At 43.8% G+C, this 19,748-nt stretch overlaps 1 protein-coding gene across 1 annotated transcript; it reads right to left on the reverse strand.

Moving 5' to 3' along the window:
* Positions 1–3,463: 3,463 nt before the first annotated feature.
* On the reverse strand, positions 3,464–19,214 carry LOC119375645 (uncharacterized). Its single transcript, XM_037645869.2, has 5 exons — positions 19,130–19,214; positions 16,980–17,065; positions 16,331–16,480; positions 5,293–5,394; positions 3,464–3,570 (listed from the first exon to the last, which is right to left on the reverse strand). The coding sequence occupies exons 2-5, from the start codon at positions 17,053–17,055 to the stop codon at positions 3,530–3,532; spliced, it is 369 nt and encodes a 122-aa protein (XP_037501797.1). The 5' UTR covers positions 17,056–17,065; positions 19,130–19,214; the 3' UTR covers positions 3,464–3,529.
* Between the last annotated feature and the right edge of the window lie 534 nt (positions 19,215–19,748).

The following is a 19,748-nucleotide window of genomic DNA, read 5'->3' on the forward strand; positions in this document are numbered from 1 at the left end:
TAATGAACTTCATGTGTATATTTGTAATTGCTGCAAACGTAAAATGAAGGAAGTAAGAAATTGATGGGAAGACTGGCAGGTTAGCCAGTTCTTAAACTGGCTGGCCATGCTGTGCAAAGGAAGAGAGTTACAAATAGCGTAACTTAAAACCAGAAGCTTCTCTGTTCACGTGATGCAGATCTGTAAAACAAGAATAGAATTCCCCTAAAGCTAAGCGCACTTGGATATCGCCACGTGCGTTTCTTATTATCACTTTTTCTTTATCACAAAGACTGTCAGCAAAGCTCAGCGCATACCGCGCCTCATTGTTCGAGAAGCTTCCCGATTATTGTAGATCGTTTTTTTTTAAGATTGCGCGCAAGACGCGAAAACTCGAGCTTATTCTAGAGATTGCGCGGCAACCAGCGATAACGCTGGAATATTCGACGGCACGTGTATAAATGCCGACGCGCTCCACCCCTTGACAGTAGATGGACGGTCGACGCTTTGTTCGCCGCTATCAGTGTATTGCTGTAGTTGGACTTTCAGTTTCCCGGCCAGAAGTTCGGCCAAATAAACAGTTTCATCTCTGACGTGCTGACTGCTGCCTTCGTCGACGTCACGACCAAGTGACAATATATACAGCACAGCGTCGAACTTTGTCAAATTTGAAACGAAAAACAAAAAAAATAACAAAGAACACGTAGGTTGTGTACAAAACAAACTCGTCAAGAAACAAGTCGACTGCTGCGCGTTGCCATTGTCAGCGCTAAGTGTTGAACGGCGACTCGAGTACCACCGTACGCATTATGAAAGCTCGTCACGTCTCCACGCGCTGGTTTACACGAAGAAATTTTTTGAAGAAAGTATAAACGCTGTACTGAACGGGGCAATTGTGTGAACGCGCTTTGCTAGATGCAGGATATCTCTAAGGTATTGCTTTTCTTTACGCACTATATAAGTATGCCAACCTAGATGGCAAAAGGAATTTCAAAAGCCGGTTCGAGCTGCGGTCTTCGTAACCGGAGCGCCAAAGAGCAAGTTCTGCCATGGGATCATTTTAACGTCTTCATTTTGGTCGTCTGGCCCAGAAATGCGTTACGTTGACGTAACTCGCCCGTGCGCGCCTAAGTATTTGCCGTTGTTTGTTACGTCCTCCCTGTTAGTGCAGGTGATCGAAACCTGCTGCACAAATGTGGCGAAATTCGCAGCTGGTTTGTGACACAGCTACCCAGATACCGAGAGCATGCTTCATGGAAAACTCAAAAATTCCTAAAGGTAGCTTTTCGGGGAAAATGGGAATTATCTTAAAGGATCAAGCTCTCACGTTCGGAGGACGTCGATGGCTGTGAGAAATGGCACGTTCATTATTGCATCTTTGTCATGCGTGCATCTACAATGCGGTAAGGTGGTCAAAATTGCCAGGCGCCCTTCACTATGGCGTTTCTCATAGCATAACTAACACTGGTATTTTAGGCCTCCTACACTATAAGCGAGATTATTGTACAGCAAGTGCGCACACTTGCGGCCGAATAATGGGATTTGCTAACACTCGTGAACATAAAAAAATTACAGCATATCCACGGGGTGAATGATGATGAGTGGTGCGAAGCTCCGGAGGGCATCATCGGTAAACCGTAAATACGAGTAATTCGCCCACTAAAGTAAACACGTGAGAAATGTTAAACATCAAACTTTGTCGCATCGCCTGCTCAACAGTCACCTGTGAAGCGCAGGCGGTGGCCATTTCTCCTGATGTAGGGCTTGGCTGGAGAAGTTCCAGAGGCCTCGCAGTCAGCGACTGTAGCGGTGGACAGGAGTATACACTGCAGGAACGGGTTGCGGGATCGGACTGGCAGAACCGCTTCGTGAAGGGGTGGTGAGCATCAGGCGTTGAAGTCCGAAGAACCGAAGACCCGAGCGTCGTATTCCTCAGAGAAATCGTGGTTGCTGCTCGAGCTTCCCACTTCGTCGTCCTCAGTTATCTAGCCGGCCTTGAACACGTCCGAAGAACCGAAGACCCGAGCGTCGTCTTCCTCGGAGAAATCGTGGTTGCTGTTCTAGCTTCCCATTTCGTCGTCCTCAGTTATCTAGCCGGCCTTGAGCCGTGTTTTCAACATAAACAAGTACCGCCATCTAGCGGACACTCCACGAACTAATCATATACAAATAGCGCCATCTAGCGGACACTCCACGAACTAAACGAGAGGTGGCTACTACATGCATCGGGGACGCACAACCCACGGCTTAAGGTACTTCGCCCCTAAAAGTCACAGTTTCGCCGCCAGGGCGAAACAATGAATGCGATAGCAACATATTGGAATGTCACGCAAAGAACGGCAAACAGCTGTAATCTTTAAGCGGGCCGCTCAAGGGCGAAGGACGCGCGAAAAGGACACACACAACATGATCAATAACTGACAACTGTCACAGCTCGACAGTAGCAGCGCGCTGCTCAAAAGCAGGACGAGCGCGAACTAATTGTCAGAGTTGTTGCTTTTTTGTGTGTTTGAGCCGCGCGCTTCATGTGTGAACTATGCACAACCCAACGCGCTTAGCAACTTTTTTTTTAAACTGCGGCGTGTAGAGCGACCCTTCTGCGTCTCTTGCAGCACGGTGGGGTTTGACGCATTATTGCACTGACGAGCGGCTTATTGCCACCCTAGCCATTTCGTTAACATTTTATATAACGAAAGTGGCACATCACTACATTATCGTATGACGACAATGAATGATAGGTCACAACATAAAAATCGGGACGCGCAGGACACGTAAATCGTGATCTAATCACACAGCACGACATGAGTGTATGATGAAAGTGCCCACATCTTATGACAAGAATATCATTGATTACATGTCTTCTACTCCACCTGCTTCGCGGAACATTTATTTCGACAGCACGTCGAAGCCGGCGGCTTGGAGGCGTTGTTTTAACGTTAGGCACGTGCAGCCCCCAGTCTGTTTCCTGCCGCGCTGTGTCGTTCGATCAAATTGTTTTCTCAATGCTTCAGATCACGAGTTGTTGCAGAATTGGGTCACTTTTAGTGTGTGTCTGAAGGACAGTTTTCAAACTGAAAGAAAATATAGAAGCGTTGAGGGCGAGGACCTCTAAAGCGCACCCTTCGCGCCATCTCGCGAGTGAACACGCTGAAGCATCTCCAAGCTCTGCGTACCACCAGGGATAAATGATGTATAAAAATAGCATGCCAATAATATGCTGGAAGACGCATGGAGCGCGGGAAATAAAGAAATGGCGCTTTGTAGAGTTTTCTTACACTTGCGCGCTGTAAAGCGAGGGGTCACAAGCTCGAATCCCGTTAGGCGCCTCGAAGTTCTTTTTCTTCCGATTTATTCTCATCTGTGGCTTTTTATAGATATGCATACATATACGGAACATGACGGCGACGGCGACGCAGATACCTGCCGAGAGTGTCCATACATTTGCTATTGCAATAAAATGGGTGCTGAAAGCTGCAAGTTCATTGACATGTTTTAAATCATTTATTCACGCGAAGAGCATCTGTGGACTGCGCAGAAAGGCGTTGCCAGGCTACTTGGGCAAACCCAGCACAGCATAGAATCCCGCGAAATCTGCAAAATCGAATAGAGATACATTTCGGTTATGCGAAAGACAAACACATGACATAAAGAATTGACTAGTGTCAGTTATTATTGTCCCCCCCCCCCCCAAAGAGAACCACGTAGCAATGACCACAACCACATGACACTCCGACTTCATTGCAAAAAATGCGGCGATTCTCAGCACGCAAGCTATCTCAAAAGTAAATTTCTGAGGAAGCCAGTAGCGTTTTGCTGAACGCGGTGAATGTCGGAAGGCGATATTTGCATTTTTTACTTCTTCCAATGCATGTCTCTGATTGCTGATAGCTTTCTTGAAGATATTCTATCGTCCAAAAATAAAGTTCCTTTCATCCATCCATCCATCCATCCATCGTACAAGCCTGTACGTTGATGAACTTCTAATAATTAATTGTTGAGCTAGGTAACCATTATTAACTGGCTGAGCTATACTAGCGCGAAGAATGAAACCACGAACACAAGTTTGAAGACGAAGGCAAGCGCTTTTCAGGCGTTCGTCGTTTTATTTCTTGTGTTAATATATCTCAGCCAGTTTGATGAGCTCAGTTCATTACATGCCAGTTACAGCCTGCTGTCGCATGCAATGTCATGTAATTTGATATTAAACGAGATCCTTGTTGTCTTGCTGGGCTTGTTCTATATGTAATATTTTTGACGATTGCTTTTATGCCCCTAATGACCCTAAAGTTTGCCCTTTATTTCAATGTACTATGTTGCTCTTTGCGTACATTTCAGTGGTTCAAAGTAGTTTTTAGCAATCAGTGCTAAATACGCGTGATTGTAATCGTTTTTTATAAGTAGCAACACTATGCAACAACTTTTTACATATCTTTTTGAATAATCACAAACAGCTATTTTGTAACTTTTTATTTGTGCTTGCAATGAATAAATGTGCGATGTCACAAGTGATAGCTACATCTTGATACTGTATAAAGGATAAAGTTGGAGGTACTTTGCGCTTCAGTTATAATTGTTGACTTGATATTTGCGTTAGCCTATATGTTTTGGAGGTATAAACTCTGTAGAAACTTATTTGCTTAGTGTGGTATGAGCGCCGCGGAAACTATTTTTGCTAGCACTTTATAAACAGCGCCAATAACCAAAATCTCTTGCTGTTCAAGACATTCCTGAGGAGTTACGAAACGCACATAGCAGAAAGATGTACAGTTTTTATTTAACGGTAACATGAGAATTTCTGAGCAGCATATAACGAAATGATGCATTTATAGAAAAACATGCTGCTGCATAAAACTAAACACCAGTACAGAAAATAGCACACCGCAGAAGACCTCGAAGTACTTTAATTACGGGCATGTTTTTATTTGTTCTATGCAAATGGTCCATATATTGAACATCCATTGCATAAAGGAAGTACTGAATTAATGCATTGCAAATATACATAAACCTTTTTTTTTATTTTGCAGGCAGTCGGTTGTGCAACAAAATAGAAAACAAGAGTTCGCTTTCGAATTTGAATGCGTCAGTAAACTTGTTCTATGAAAAGTGCTGATATACGCGTAAATGCTTTTCAGCGTACCTAAGACCCAGCATTGAACGTTTTTTATACCCTATGGTGTAGCGATCACTTCAGTATAGCGCTCTAAAACAGAAATATCGACGCATGCAACTACGGCACAGATGCCCATGAGTTACGTCCATGATCTTAGATATGAGTCATGTCACTTCGCACATAACTGTCGTAAACGTACTTACCGCAGTGGCACAAGTTTTCAGCATCTGTGTGGGCGCAGTTAGGGTGATGTGGTAGAGGACATTCATCTTCCCATGCGTAGCTGCAGTGGTGCAGCAATGACACTAGAAGAGCAAGTCTCAATTGCTGTATGTTTTTAACAGATATGAGGTAAACTCTCACTGATAAAAATAAAAAAATCACAGCATATCCACGGAGTGAATGATGATGAGTGGGCGAAGCTGCGGAGGTTCGTCGGTAAACCGTGAATCTTCCGTGAATTCTGCCCAGTACATCATCACCGACGTGAGATCGGGCGCGTTTATACTAAAGGTTCGATGAGTTATGACGACTTGCAGCTCACTTTAATTTTACATGTACGCTGTGAATTTTCATTGTTTAGAAAACCATTGCTTTAGAAAACATCTGGCGTCTTTCGTTGGTTATTTTCATCAATCAACGGCGTTTTGAACAAAATTTTTATTGTTTAATCACGCACAGTAGAAATCTCTCCAGGCACTACCTCGGAGGTAAACAATAGCTGCTAATGGGAATGAGAGACAGAAGAAGTCGGCTTTTAGCTAACACTTACACTTCTACTTCTACTAACGTTTCCTACTGGACCATGCCAATGGCTGCTAATGGGGAATGAGAGACAGAAGAATTCGGCTTTTAGTTAACGCGCACGCTGCGAATTTTTTATTGTTCAACAACGCACAGGAAAAATCTCCCACCGGCACCACCTTGGAGGTCAAGATCTGGTACTAGCGTTACGACTGCTTACGCACTACGACTACGACAACGACGAGGGACGAACGGGTGCCGCCTTAAGGAGCTTCGCCCCTAAAATGTTCCATTTGCACAATATCTCTGGGCTACATAACGAACATCAGGTGCTTCGCCTCTATAATGTATTGCTGGATAGCAGCTTTCTCTCAGGCAAATTAAAGTTTGTCTTCGAAAAGTGACCGCTGGAGCAATTGTTTAATATTGCAGACGTTAAAGGGACATACTTGTCATTATAGATCGGGACAATATTCGCGCTCTATATTGTTTATTTAGTAAAATGAGTGAACATATAGGGTAACGAAAGATTGCAATGTCAACTAGTTGTGCACGGCAGACGCCTAAAGCGAAGGTTTTTTCCGACGCCATCTGGCTTTCGCTGATCATGGCTGCAACCATTCCTCTCAGAGTGGCTTCCGACAATGCATTCTTTGTTCACTATCGTGTTTCACTTGTCTTTACTTGAGTTTACATGAGTTTACTTGCAATTTCGAGTTCAAGTGTGCACGTATTTTGCGTGCACTTCACTTGTCACCTGGCTATGCATGGTCTTTGATACAAGTTCCACCGGAAAATCTCCTAAACGTCTTCAAACCCAGCTGTTGAAAGGAAACGCAAAGAGGCCTTTCAAAAGAGTGGACGTCATGCCCAATTGAGCGTTTTCTGAAAGACGGAGATGCGAAGGAAGAACTTAACTTTATGTAGGTTCAATTTGAACGCGTTGTACATGCTGCGACTACTTTGCAGAAGAATAGAGAACAAAGTGGTCACTGCTGCTTGTGTCTGTATGCAGCCAGGAAAGCGCATCGACTAGCGCCACAAGAAAAAAAAATCACGTAAGGTTGATTGCGATGAATAATGGTAAAAGGCGCTCCACCAGTTTCAATGTTGATCAAGAAGAAGGTAAGGGTTTTGCCACTGTAAGCAGGTAATATCTGTAATATTGCGCAAGACCAACTTGCATCTTCGGCCATGAACGCCTTTCGGATATATACAGTTGTTCAAAACGGTTCGTGCACAATACATTTGTGTGTTCATCGGTAACGACACTACAAATACACTATAGTGAATGTTCTTCAGGTAAGATGCTCCAGCCACGTTCTTAGCCCAACTTCGCAGCGCACCTCTCGTGATGGCGCGCCTTATCCTCCTGCCGGATCACATAATCTTCTATTACACTGTTCACCACAGTGTCCCCCAAAGGCGCAACCCAGAGTGCACGTGATCTCCATGATGGCAAAGTTATCAGTAGAAATATTGTGCGCTATTGTACTAACTGAATATCCAATATAGCTCGGCAGCGTTTGGCACACTTCCTAAGTTCCCACTTCCTAACCTCTGGATTTATGCCGGTCGCGTAATTCTAACATTATGCAGGAACGGTCATCATTAATTTTGTTCCGTCACGTCTTCAAGCTCGTTGTTTTTTCAATGTGATTCTATCACGCATTCAACTTTAAAATGCGAGATACTTGAATACAAAACGACAGTAGATGTCACCGATCTATTTTTGGCGCATTCTTAGTGTCCCTATTTGAATTCGTCAGTACTCCTTCTCTCGCATTTTTTAAGGGCTGAGAAAGATGGCAGAGAATTGCTTCAACAAAAGGTATCACAGCTGTAGCAGACAGGGACGAGGAAGACAAAACGTCCCTGTCTGCTAGCGCAATCATGCATTTTGATGTATTTAACCAAGTAGCCCAAAGAGAGAACTAGATATCGTTAAATATAAGTGTTTGGGATAAGGGGTCATGAGCTCCTTATCCCAAATCCTTATTAAGAAGCCACAGTGACAAATTGGTTAAGATTGTTACAAGTAGAATTTTGAGGTTTCACACGTGCGCTCGCCTAGGTCTACTCTCAGAATGTGATGGGCTGCCAGGGGGGCAAAACATTTTTTCGGGAAGGGGGGGGGGGCACTTCGTCTGAAGGGAGGGTCGGGCAGGCAGATGTCGTCGAGATTCATTTTGGGCTGTTTATGCTATGGGAAAAAGGGGCGGGGGGCGGCACGGGCCCGGTGTGCCACCCCGTGACTACGCCAGTGTGGGCTGCCATTCTTTTTACGGCGAAATCCTCAGATGCCTCATCAAGCGTGAAGATTTCCCCGATTCCCGCGTCGGCGGCCTAGCGCCAGCACCAGTGATGCAAAAATTGTCATCACGTATTGTCGTCAGCATGTGATGCCATCATGACGTCACAGATATCCAGAATATGTGACTGATATGGCGTGATATCATGTGTCATTACATGATGAGGCAGTGTGAAATCAGATGAGGTGCAGAAACCTTGTAATCCATCTGATACTGGAGGCAGTGCAAAACCACGTTAGGTGCAGAAAGCTGCTCCTAACGTGCTAGGTGGACGTCAGGAGAAAGAAAGGACGCTAGGACGTTAGAAAAAGAAGATTATTTTCACTTTCGAGTTGTCGTAGGTGAATGCGTAAGGGAGTCTGATTTTTTAAGCACATAATTTGGAAGTAACGAGTGAAATAGCTTTTGTTTATGTATAGAGGCGCGTGTAGAGTTTGAAAAAGGAATTCGACTTTCGGAAAGCAATGCATGATTATAATATATCCCGGAAATAAAATTTGGGACATGTGCGACAGATATTGTTGGTCGCCTTGGATTTTCCAGTTAGCAAAAAAAAAAAAGACTAGGGGGATACTGGTAAAAGGAATAGGATATATTAGCTGATCAAAATAAAAGAATATATTGAACTAAAGCAAATGAAAGCAACCGGCACTTCCATTTTAGTTCATGCAGTCAAGTATCACGATGCCATGTTTCCTGTAATACACAAGCTAACATCTCCATATGTACAGTCACTTTTTTTTCTAACCCTGCACTTGTGAACACTGCAACATGAAACGACCGCACAACGTCCGCGCTCTCGCATTTCAACATTACGGTTAAAAAATCTAGCATATAGTACCCGTTGTAGGAACCGATTTCATGCGAAGCATCCAAGGAGCACATACCTGTTCTGTTATGTTCTGTTCTAACTGTTTTGCTGTGGAGAGGTTGAGGTCCATATTGCCTCGGCTACTCCATATCACGAAGTTATGCAGCGAAAAAAAAAGAATAATACTAAACGATACCTAAACATGAACAATCCGCACACTGAAATCACTTCAAATATCATACCAAGACACAGTTTGCTTGCAGCAGTTCACACTGTCATAAACTGTTCACCCGCACACCTTCCTTTTCTACTATCAGAATATGCACTAACACCTTTCATATAAATCAATCCCTGGCTGTCTATCACAGGCGCTTATCCAGTCCGGTCTCCACTAAAAAATCTGTCAGGAAGATGTTCGCCTTTTTCTGAAGATGCATCTCAGGCCATGGTCCAAGTAATTTCTTTAATGTGAGGGGCCGTCTGTCCGAACTTGCTAATTTTTTCTTTAATTTTTCTCTTTCATTCGCGTATTTAACGCACTCCAAAAGAATATGGCGAACATTTTCTTCTGCTTGACCACAATGGCATTCCGGGGAGTTGGATCGATGTATCTTGTGCAGGAAACTGTTTGTGTAGGCTACTTCCAATCGAAGTCTGTGGATTAAGGTCTCTAAGTGTCGTGGGAGATCTGTCGCTATGAAAAATTTTCTGTGTGGATCAACTTCATAAAGTACTGATTCCTTTGATTTAGGGCTATCAAACCACTTCTCCATCGAACAATGGTTAGCTCCTTGCGTTATAAAATGTCGAATATCCGCCCCAGACACAGGGATTGCACAATCCCGTCCTTCGTTCAATGCTTTCTTCGCGAGGCTGTCAGCCTCTTCATTTCCCTTTATTCCAATGTGACTGGGTATCCAATGGAATACGATGTTGTGACCCTGCGCTGAGGCATATTCCACCGTTTCTGCAATACATTGTGCTATTTCACCATTTTTGTAAAGTGATCTCGCATTTCTGATTAGCTGAAGGGCAGGTTTGCTATCCGTGCATATCACCCACTTTCGTGGCTCAGAATTCTCGCAGATAAGCTTAACTGCTTCAAAGATAGCCACCAATTCTGCTGTCGTCGATGAAGATTTGTGCGATAATTTGTACATTCTCTTTTCCTGTATTTCGGGTATAAGAACCGCACAGGCTGACGCTTCTTCAGTGCATGATCCATCTGTATATATCTTCGTTTTGTCATTATGCGTTATATGAAAATGATGAAGTACCATCTGTGCGGCTACTAGAGGCGCCATGTCTGCTTTCTTCCGTATGCCATCTATTTCATAGATAACGTTAAGAGGCGGCAGCGTCCAAGGTGGTTTTGAAGGTTTCCATCGTTTAAATCCTGGTACTACTGCTTGAAATGATGATACACTATCCTGTAGTCTCGTTGCCGTCCTTTGTGTTAGTGCACCAGATAAAGGATGACTTTCATGTTGCGTGAAAATTCTAAATAAATTTCGACATGTTTCTTTAGCTCGGAGTACTGCCAAAGGTGGTTGTCGAGCCTCTGCATACACTAAAGCACTGGAAGTTGACCGTGGCAGCCCCAGACATACCCTCAAGCTCCTTGCCAATAACAAGTGGAGTCTCCTTTCGGTGGAGGCTGGAAGTCCGTGCAGCAGCGGCAGTGAGTAACTTACGATGGGGCGTATCCACGCAACATGTAGGGCTAATAACGACTCTGTAGTACCGCCCCATTTTGCCCCGCAGAGATGCCGGAGGATTCGAATGGCCTGATTCACTTTTTGTTCAAGGGACTGGACATGAGGCGACCATGTTAGTCTCCGGTCTAAAATCACTCCCAAGAATCTATGAGTTTTTACCATTTGGATACGCTGGTTTTTCAAAATAATCTGGAAATCTCCAGGTCTTTTCAATGTAAACGGTAGTATGGTTGTTTTAGCCAGACTCAGTGCCATACCTCTTTTTCTTAGAAAACGGTCTACATAATCCAATCCTCCTTGTAAAGTTTGTTGGACATCCAAAAACGATGGACCAGACGTCCATATACTTATATCATCAGCATATACTGAACATCTGATGTTAGGTGGAAGATTATACGGGAGCTGCGCCATGACTGCATTGAAGAGAGTAGGGCTTAGCACGCTGCCCTGTGGCACTCCTTGGTTGACGACATGTTCTGACGTTGGCCCCTCCTGTGTAACTACAAAAATTTGCCGGTGCCTCAGGAAGTCAGCGATCCAACGCAGTATCTTGCCCTTGAATCCCTGCAGGGCCAGGCCTTCCAGAACGTGAACGTGACTCACTGTGTCGTATGCTCGTTGGACATCAAGGAATACAGCGACAGTGATGTTTCCTTCCGTACGTTGGTTTTCCACATCTGTGACCAAGTCCAAAATGCAGTCCATTGTGCATCTACCTCTTCTGAAACCGGCTATGCTTTCTGGTAGTAGTTTCTTCATGTCTTGCCACCATAAAATTCGTTCATTGATCATTTTCTCCATCACTTTCGAAATACAACTTGTCAAACTAACCGGCCTAAACGAATCCAACTGCATAGGGCTCTTCCCTGGCTTTAGCAACGGTACTACTTTCGATATCTTCCAACTTTCCGGAACCTTTTCTTCTTGCCAACTTTTATTGTAAATGTCCAACAGGTGTAATTTTCCTATCTCGCACAAATTAGCCAGTGCAGCGTATGTAACTCCATCTGGTCCTGGGGAACTTGTTCGTTTTACAGAAGACAGCACATATTGGAGCTCCTCTGGTGTGAAGCTGTCATCCAGATCTGATGAACTGACCGCAGAGGACTTCTTGACAACCGCCGAAGCTGATTCTGCTGAGGATTTATATTCGCTAGTTTGGACGGCCTCTCCATTTCTCAGTATAAGATCGCAAAATTCTTCGGCAATCACACGTTCGCTAACTCCTCGAGATAGCGCTAGAGCCTGTAGTGGTCTCGAGTGGACTACTGGCTGTCGGAGGGCGCGTACCATGTTCCACAGTTGAGGCGCCGAGGTAAATGGAGAAAGTGAGGCACATAAATCTTGCCACCTTTTGGTTGAAAGCTTCTGCAGTTGGTTCTGCATTGCAGAATGTACTTTCTGTGCAACCTTGAAATCTTCTAAATTTCCCGACCTGCGATATCTTCTTTCAGATCGACGTCGTATTGCCCGAAACCGCTCATACTCAGCGTCAACACCCGCATACCCATCTGGAATGGGTACTGCACGAGTAGCTTTTGTTAGAAAATGTTTTATCTTCGATGCATACGTTTCTGCGTCATCACAAGGCTTAAGATTTTGTCTCTGTAGCTCCCGAAATATTGCCCAATTTGTAATTCTTGCTGTGCGGTTATTTCTCGTTTTCTTCAACTTTGGGTGATAAATTAATACTGGCAAGTGGTCACTTCCTCTTGTATCAGCGTCTGTAGTCCAGTCCGCTCCAGCTGCTAATTCAGAGGAGCACACAGTGATGTCTAGTACGCTGCAGTAGTTATGCCCCCGTAGGAACGTCGGAGAACCATCATTTAGTATAGCGTAACCGTGGTCTTCGCATATCTTTACTATAGCAGAACCCCTTACATCACAACGCTCACTACCCCACAATTCATGGTGCGCGTTAAAACCACCACATATAATTATGGGATAATGATCAGATCTACACACTGCAGCCAACTCTGCGTATGAAACTTTTGCTTGAGGGTGCACGTATACACTAACTACAGTTACAGTAACGTTACCAAACTTCACCTTGCATCTAACAAATTCCGGCGCATCTGTTTTTGACGTAGCCACAAGTGTCGATGGAATATCGCGTCTCACACACACCATCACTCTGCTTTTTGCAGCAGGACGTTCTGCTTGGTACACCACATAATTAGACAATCGAAAGTTAGTGGATACTCTTGTTTCAGAAATACACAAAATCGGGAACCCGTCCTGAGCGACGAATTTCCGAAAATCTCCACTTTTATTCTGCAGACCGTTGCAGTTCCACTGGAATAATGCACTTCTTTTGTACCAGTTAGATAGTCCGTTAGCCATGATTGCTACAAGATAAGATGCTCAAGATCTAGCAGCAATTTCACTTCTGGTAAAGAACCTGCTTGTGGCAGGGATCGTAGAATCGCTTTAAGAGCCGCAAAAATTATTGGCAAAATGACTTGCTCGTTTCCGGCTGTCTCCGCCGAGATCCCATTTCTTGAAGAATTTTCCCTCAACAGGTTGCTGTGACCCTTCCCTTTGGTTGTCAGTGACTCCTTGGCTGTGTCTGGCCCGGCAGAAGGTGCCGCTTCAGCATGTTCTTGGGCCCGGACTTCTTTGTCAACGCGATGTTTTGGTGCTGAGCGCTTCAATACTTCCGAGTAAGAGTCGTGGCGCCACTGTTTTGCATTTCTTTGTGTCTCAGGAACATCTTCGACTATATCCGCATTGGGCGCTGGACCTCTTTGTATCTTATGGTACCCTTTTACAATTCTCTCTCTTTGTGCAGCCGATGCCAAACGGTTTCGAGAGCAGCCTGAGAACGACGCCGGATGTGGTCCAGCACAGTTGGCACACTTAGGTTGACGCTTCGAGGTGCATTCATTGTAATCATGTGCGCCCGCACATACCTGGCATCTCTTGGTTCCCCTGCAAGTCTTAGCCATATGGCCATATCTCTGGCAGTTGTAGCACCTTACAGCCGGCTCAATGTACTCCTCGACAGTGTGAACCGTAAAGCCGAGAGCAACTCTTTTTGGCAATGGCATGTCAAGCCTAAACTGGAGTATTACATTACGTATAGGCTGCATTGTGGCACTTCCATCTTCATTTCTTGTCCATCTCTTTTGTCGTGTGACTGAGATTACTCCGACATCTTTAAGGTACTCCAGTAGGTCATAATCACTGTATTCAAGTGGAACATCTCTTATCTTTGCTAGGGTCTTCATGTAAGACTGAGGTATCATCACATGCACAGGCAAGCCAGCCAGACTCTTGATTAGCAGCAACTTGTTTGCCGAGTACAAAGACCGTACTCCAACACAAAAACTTCCGTCTCTGTTGATTCTTGATGATGTCACTTTCTCATTGATAGCAGAGATTATCTCAGATGCTATGCGATTTGGATTCACCTTCCAGAAGGAGTCCTCGGTGGCGATTGGTCTGAACACCACCGGTATCCCCGTAGCTCGGTTCTTGTGATGGGTGACCACCGTGTAAGCTCCCTCGTCTTCCTTGGGTGCTTCTGTATCCATCTGTGTCATGTCATTGAGAGAGTATGTCGATGTGGCGTCAGCACATACCTATGGAGGATTGTCAGGATTTAAGACAAGTATTACGATGTGAAGTGACGTCTTTGTGCAAATTGCGTGGTTGTGTGCTTATTGTAGACTAAAGTTGTGTACCACGTGGTCGCTGGCTGAGGGTCGTTGCAGCACGTTTGCCAGCCTTTTTAGATGTGAAGCATCTTATGGCGGAGTTCAATCCGGTGGTGGTGGTGGTGTGCGGCGTGACCACCCTTACTGCGCATGCGCGAACCTTCACCACTTCCCTCTCCACTCCCTCTCTCCCCTTTCCCTCTCCACATCACCTCCCCCCTTCTATTCCCCCTCTCATTTCCCTTCCCCACCCCCTATCCACTCCCATCTCTCCTCCCCTCCCCTTTCTCATCTCCCCTACCCCTCTCCACATCACCTCCCCCTTCCCCTCCTACTCTCAATTCCCCATCTCCACTTCCCCTCTCCCCTTTCCCCTACCCTGAAACGCGGGCTCTACATGCCGAAACACTGCTTCGCATCGCCTCATGGTCCCCTTTAGCGGGAGATGGTGAGATTTTTCTGCTACATTAATATTGCCCACTATAACAAGCGATATGTTTTTCTCTCGTATAACGCACGCAAATCCTACAACAAATTTATCCGCCGTGATAGCTTAGTACCGAAGGCGTCGCTCTGCTAAGCTCGAGGTCACGGGTTCGACCACGGCAATTGAGGTTGCATTTAGATGGGGGCGAAGTTTAAACACCCGAGTGCTTGAATTTATATGCACGTTAAAGAAGCCGAGGTGGTCGAAAGGAATCAGGAGTCCCGCAGTAGGACCTGCCAGTGATGACGTCGCAGATTTATCACGTAAACAAAAGGACATAATATTATTATTTCAACAGAGAAGCAGTTTAAGCTGTCGGTAACTTGTGCTCCATTGAAAACAATAATCATCATTATGAACCGGCACGCGCTCTCTTCATATTATTTACAGTAGGGCTGCTTAAACTATCGGTGACTTGTGTTCCGTCGTGCAAAACTCCTAAGGTGGGTATGGTCCACAGGAATTTGGCAAGCGCCAGTACCGAGTACAGTAGGTGCGAGTGTCAAATGAAAACAAACATGCCAAAAAAAAAGAAATCGAGATAGAAAGACAGAGATGTAAAACAGAGAAAAGGAAAGAGGGAAAGATGGAGAGACAGAAAGAAAACGATAGAAAGAAAGAGGAAAAGAAAATATACATAAACAAAGAGAATGAAGATATAGAAGGATAAAAAGACCGATAAAGAAATATAAAGCGAGAGAAAGTGATAGAAGCAGACACGAAACAAAATACAGAGTGCAAGTCGGAAAGAGAAAGCAAAATAGAAATAAAGCGAAACCAAGAATGATAGAGAAAGAAAGAGAACAAAGAAAGAGAAATAGAGGAACAAGGAAGGCCACCCAGCTGCGCTCTTCCTTCAGTCTTGGCACCACTAGTGCAAAGCATGTATTATTAATATTATTATTATTATTATTATTATTATTATTATTATTATTATTATTATTATTATTATTATTAAATTATTATCATCATCATCGTTGTTGATGTTGCCTTCTGGAGCTTGTAATGACAATTTTGGATAGATAGATAGATAGATAGATAGATAGATAGATAGATAGATAGATAGATAGATAGATAGATAGATAGATAGATAGATAGATAGATAGATAGATAGATAGATAGATAGATAGATAGATAGATAGATAGATAGATAGATAGATAGATAGATAGATAGATAGATAGATAGATAGATAGATAGATAGATACGCAGACTTCAGCATGCAAGCATTTGCTTCTGTATTCTTTGTCCACTGCTTGCGCATACACAATGCTCAAATGTACCATTGCCACACACACTGAACTAGCTTGTTATACTCTGACAGCGGCGCTGAAGTATTTGCTTTGTTTATTTTAGCAAATGGTTCACTCGTTGGGAGTCCGTAACAAGAAAATAGTTGCGTCAGTACCGAAACATGGCATCTGACTTCCTTTTAAAATATGGCTTATTCTAGCCTATCAGATATATACAAACAGCAATGTTAATGCTCTCAGACATATAAAATGTACTTACCGCATTTGCATCCGCATTGGCCGCGAATTAAGAGGCAACATATTTTATACCCTGGTGGACAGTCAGATGATTCGCAGCCACGGTGGAATATCGGATGTACAGGGAGGTCACTCTGGTGGGTAGGAAAGCTACTTGTCGCATGATGGTGCACTGGCAAATAGAAAGTTTCAGCTGTGACATACGGTCGTTTTATCATGTGTTAAGGCGCGGATAATGTGCAACGTGATCAGACAAAAAGTTCTTAATGGTGTTCTCTCGATCAAACTGGCCATATCAAATTTTGGCTTTATTTTGAGCGAGGCAGCTGTGGAAGTATTAACACTTGAGCAACAGCTAGACACAGTGCTATCACAGATTTCCTGATAATATTGGAGACGCGCTTGTACTCAGCTGCGAAAGGAACAGAACTGTTGATTTAGTGCACGTTGGCGTCTGCAAAACAAAGGTGTTGCACACAGCGATGTTTCTAAAGGCCTTCAATAACAGTATGTGTGCAGAGGTACCAATCTATTCCCGACGAGTACGCCCTTTCGTACGTACATGTTGGTCATCGCCAATACAGTTCTTGTGGTATGCCTTAATTTTTGTCTGTTATAATTACCTTACATTTCTTTCTTGAGAAGCCGTTAACAACCGAATTCATACTTACAATGATGTCCTTTGTGATGCATGGCAATGCAGGTAACGAATGCAAGGAGCACGACAGTAATATAAACAAATGTCATCGTTTTGCACCTGCGAAAAATTTGTTGCTTTGCATCAAATGTGTAATAAATGGCGTAGTGGTAGCTTTTAACAAAACCCAATACTTGGGTTTGACCATTTAGGCTCTCTAGGGCGGCTGTTTTGCTGTGAAAAGATAAAGCATGCTCTATCAAGGTTATTAGGCAAGTCTCTGTGAAATGCCTTTTATCTTGTTTTCAGTCCTGCAAAAAATTCTACCGTGCATTTATTTTTACGGCTCAGTTGTTAGCGAGCTGTAATCGCGTGGCAGTATTTGTAGCCCTGGCTTCGAGGCTTAAGAAAATTTGTTCCTTTTATGACTGCCACTGAAACAATAAATTCTTCCTCGATATTGTCGAGTGTTTCAAGCTGAAACCTGGATATTCTTATGGGACACGCTGTCGCCGAGGCTTCGGAATACCTATTACAGCTGAAGACCCGTAACTTGTTCCAAGTGCACTAAACCATGGCGGGCGACAGCGTCGTAATGTAACCGTTTCGGCATAGAAGAACAGAAACACCAAAATTTTATTTGTTTAATGAATTCGTGTCTTCATGAAGCGCAAAAAGCAGGAACCATTGAAAGTAGACTTAACAGTGCGAGGGCCACTTAAAAGTAAATTTATTCTCGGAAATCATGCCTATGTATCAGTCAGCACAAGTCACACGCAAAGTGCTTTATCGTGCAACCACACTTCATACAGCCGAAATAAGAGTTAAACATGCTAACAGTGGCACTGCTAAGATCGTGAATAGAGCGAAGAGTCGCTAAAGCGTAATGCTAATGATCACATTCTCTGACACAGACGTTTTATCATTTGGGGACTTATAGTGCTATATTTGTAGCGAAAAATGAGTTATTCGTATATGTTATTTAACTGCAGTGAATGTTTAACGTAGGCTGGCTGACATACGTGGGAACTCTTTTTTGCAACATAGACAGCCCCTATACATCCCCAGTGGTCCAATCTAGGTATCAGGACAGGACTGGTGTGCCGTGAACAACGGGTTCGCATCCGCATTGTCGGCAGTGAATGGCAACATACTTATTGACAATCCTTCCCTTACAAAAATATATTTGGACAGTCTATAGACTGTCTAAACCCATTTTTAGTCTCTCTGTAGACTGTCTATATCAGTTTTTGTACGGCTTCCAGGGAGCTATGTTATTCTCTAAGCCTGATCTTTAGGCAACGTCCTGCTTTCCTCATGTAATTTCGTCCAACTTAAACGAGAAGGTGGTACATAACGCCAAAGGTGCGAGAAACAATAGTTAGGCCGTGCTAGTAGTACACTGAGCTTGTTTTGGTTCTCTTTTTCTGGTCAAGCGCTCATGAAAAGCCGAATAAATAACGCCCAGCTTCCTTTTAGCTATGACAAACACGCCAGTGTAGTGCCGAAATGCCATCCTTTTCGTCGATGCGATAGCCAATGACCGTGCGGTATTACCGTATACTCGTTTCTTTTGCTATCCGTTCTCTTGTTGCACACTCGATTACCATTATAGCATTGCGGCGTTAGCTTAATCAAGGCACACTCTCGTATATTACCAAGGCACCGTACAGTCCACGTGACTAGGCGTATTAAGCATTATCATAAGACATCCATTTCGCTCATACGTCGGATAAGACAACATAGCTGTAACTCCACTCACGGTGTTTACCTTCAATGATAACGCGTACAAATGAACCCCTCGTTGATATCCATCACGTCGTCCTCGCAAGCACATATTTTCTTTTCACACAAGCAGCGACTAAGCATCTACATTACATAAGTTTCTTCATCAGGAAATTAAGCATTCGCATGGTAATTAGGCACGATGACGTGCGCATTGCCGGTTGTTAAATATCGACGCTCTTAACAAGCTAACAGTTGCTTAATTTCCGCAATACGTGAATTTAAGTTACCGCTGGCACCATGATATTCAGAGCGGGCTCTTCGTTTACTCGTATAGTTCTTACCTGAGGTACCGTCCTTTTAACTAAAAATCTTAAGAAAGTATTCCTATAGGTCACGCTAGGCGATTTTGTTCCAACACCACTTTAAAATTGCATACGGGGGAAAACAATGTCTTACCTGACATTGTCTTTTGAGTCCACGTAAAAACATGATCCACGTTGACGCAGATGTGTTTTCAGCACTGACAGAGAACGCAGCTGCTCAGTGCGCATTTATTTCTGTTGCAGATATTTCGAGAGATTCATCTTGCATTCTATTCATATGCTACTTTGTACTTGGCAGCTCATCATGCATTGACGTGAACGAATGCTGGTGGGCACACATTGTGTCTCAACGAAAGCTGAGTAGATGGAACGGCAAAACAAATAAGCCCAGCTTGTATTGATTCGCGCAGTGCTAACAATGGCTCAAGTCCACATGAGCTGGTATGGACACCAAGGTATTTTGTTTTCATATTGTGAGCTAAAAGAAGACCTACAAGAAACTTTACGTTCCGCAATGCTCTCGTCTTCTCAACGTAGCTTTGGAAAAATATCCGTCATCTTTTAATGATATCTAGCACAGTATTCCTACCTCTTTTTGGCCTTGTCGCTAGCATCAAGGCTATTAAGTAATTGATGCGTCATGCGATTAATGACATGCCCGAAATAAACATAAGCCATCGGTAAGAAAACGTGACGTGATTGACATCCATGACTACTAATTAGATGATGAAATGAGTGTTTTGTCAATGTGG

The sequence above is a fragment of the Rhipicephalus sanguineus genome, chromosome 11 (genome assembly GCF_013339695.2).
Source record: "Rhipicephalus sanguineus isolate Rsan-2018 chromosome 11, BIME_Rsan_1.4, whole genome shotgun sequence".
NCBI lineage: Eukaryota > Metazoa > Arthropoda > Arachnida > Ixodida > Ixodidae > Rhipicephalus > Rhipicephalus sanguineus.

Coding starts and splice junctions, on each gene's coding strand:
- LOC119375645 (XM_037645869.2), bottom strand. CDS start 17,055: ATGACATTTGTTTATATTACTGTCGTGCTCCTTGCATTCGTTACCTGC. Junction 16,481..16,979: donor GCATCACAAAGGACATCATT/GTAAGTATGAAT, acceptor TCTATTTGCCAG/TGCACCATCATGCGACAAGT. Junction 3,571..5,292: donor TGAAAACTTGTGCCACTGCG/GTAAGTACGTTT, acceptor TCGATTTTGCAG/ATTTCGCGGGATTCTATGCT.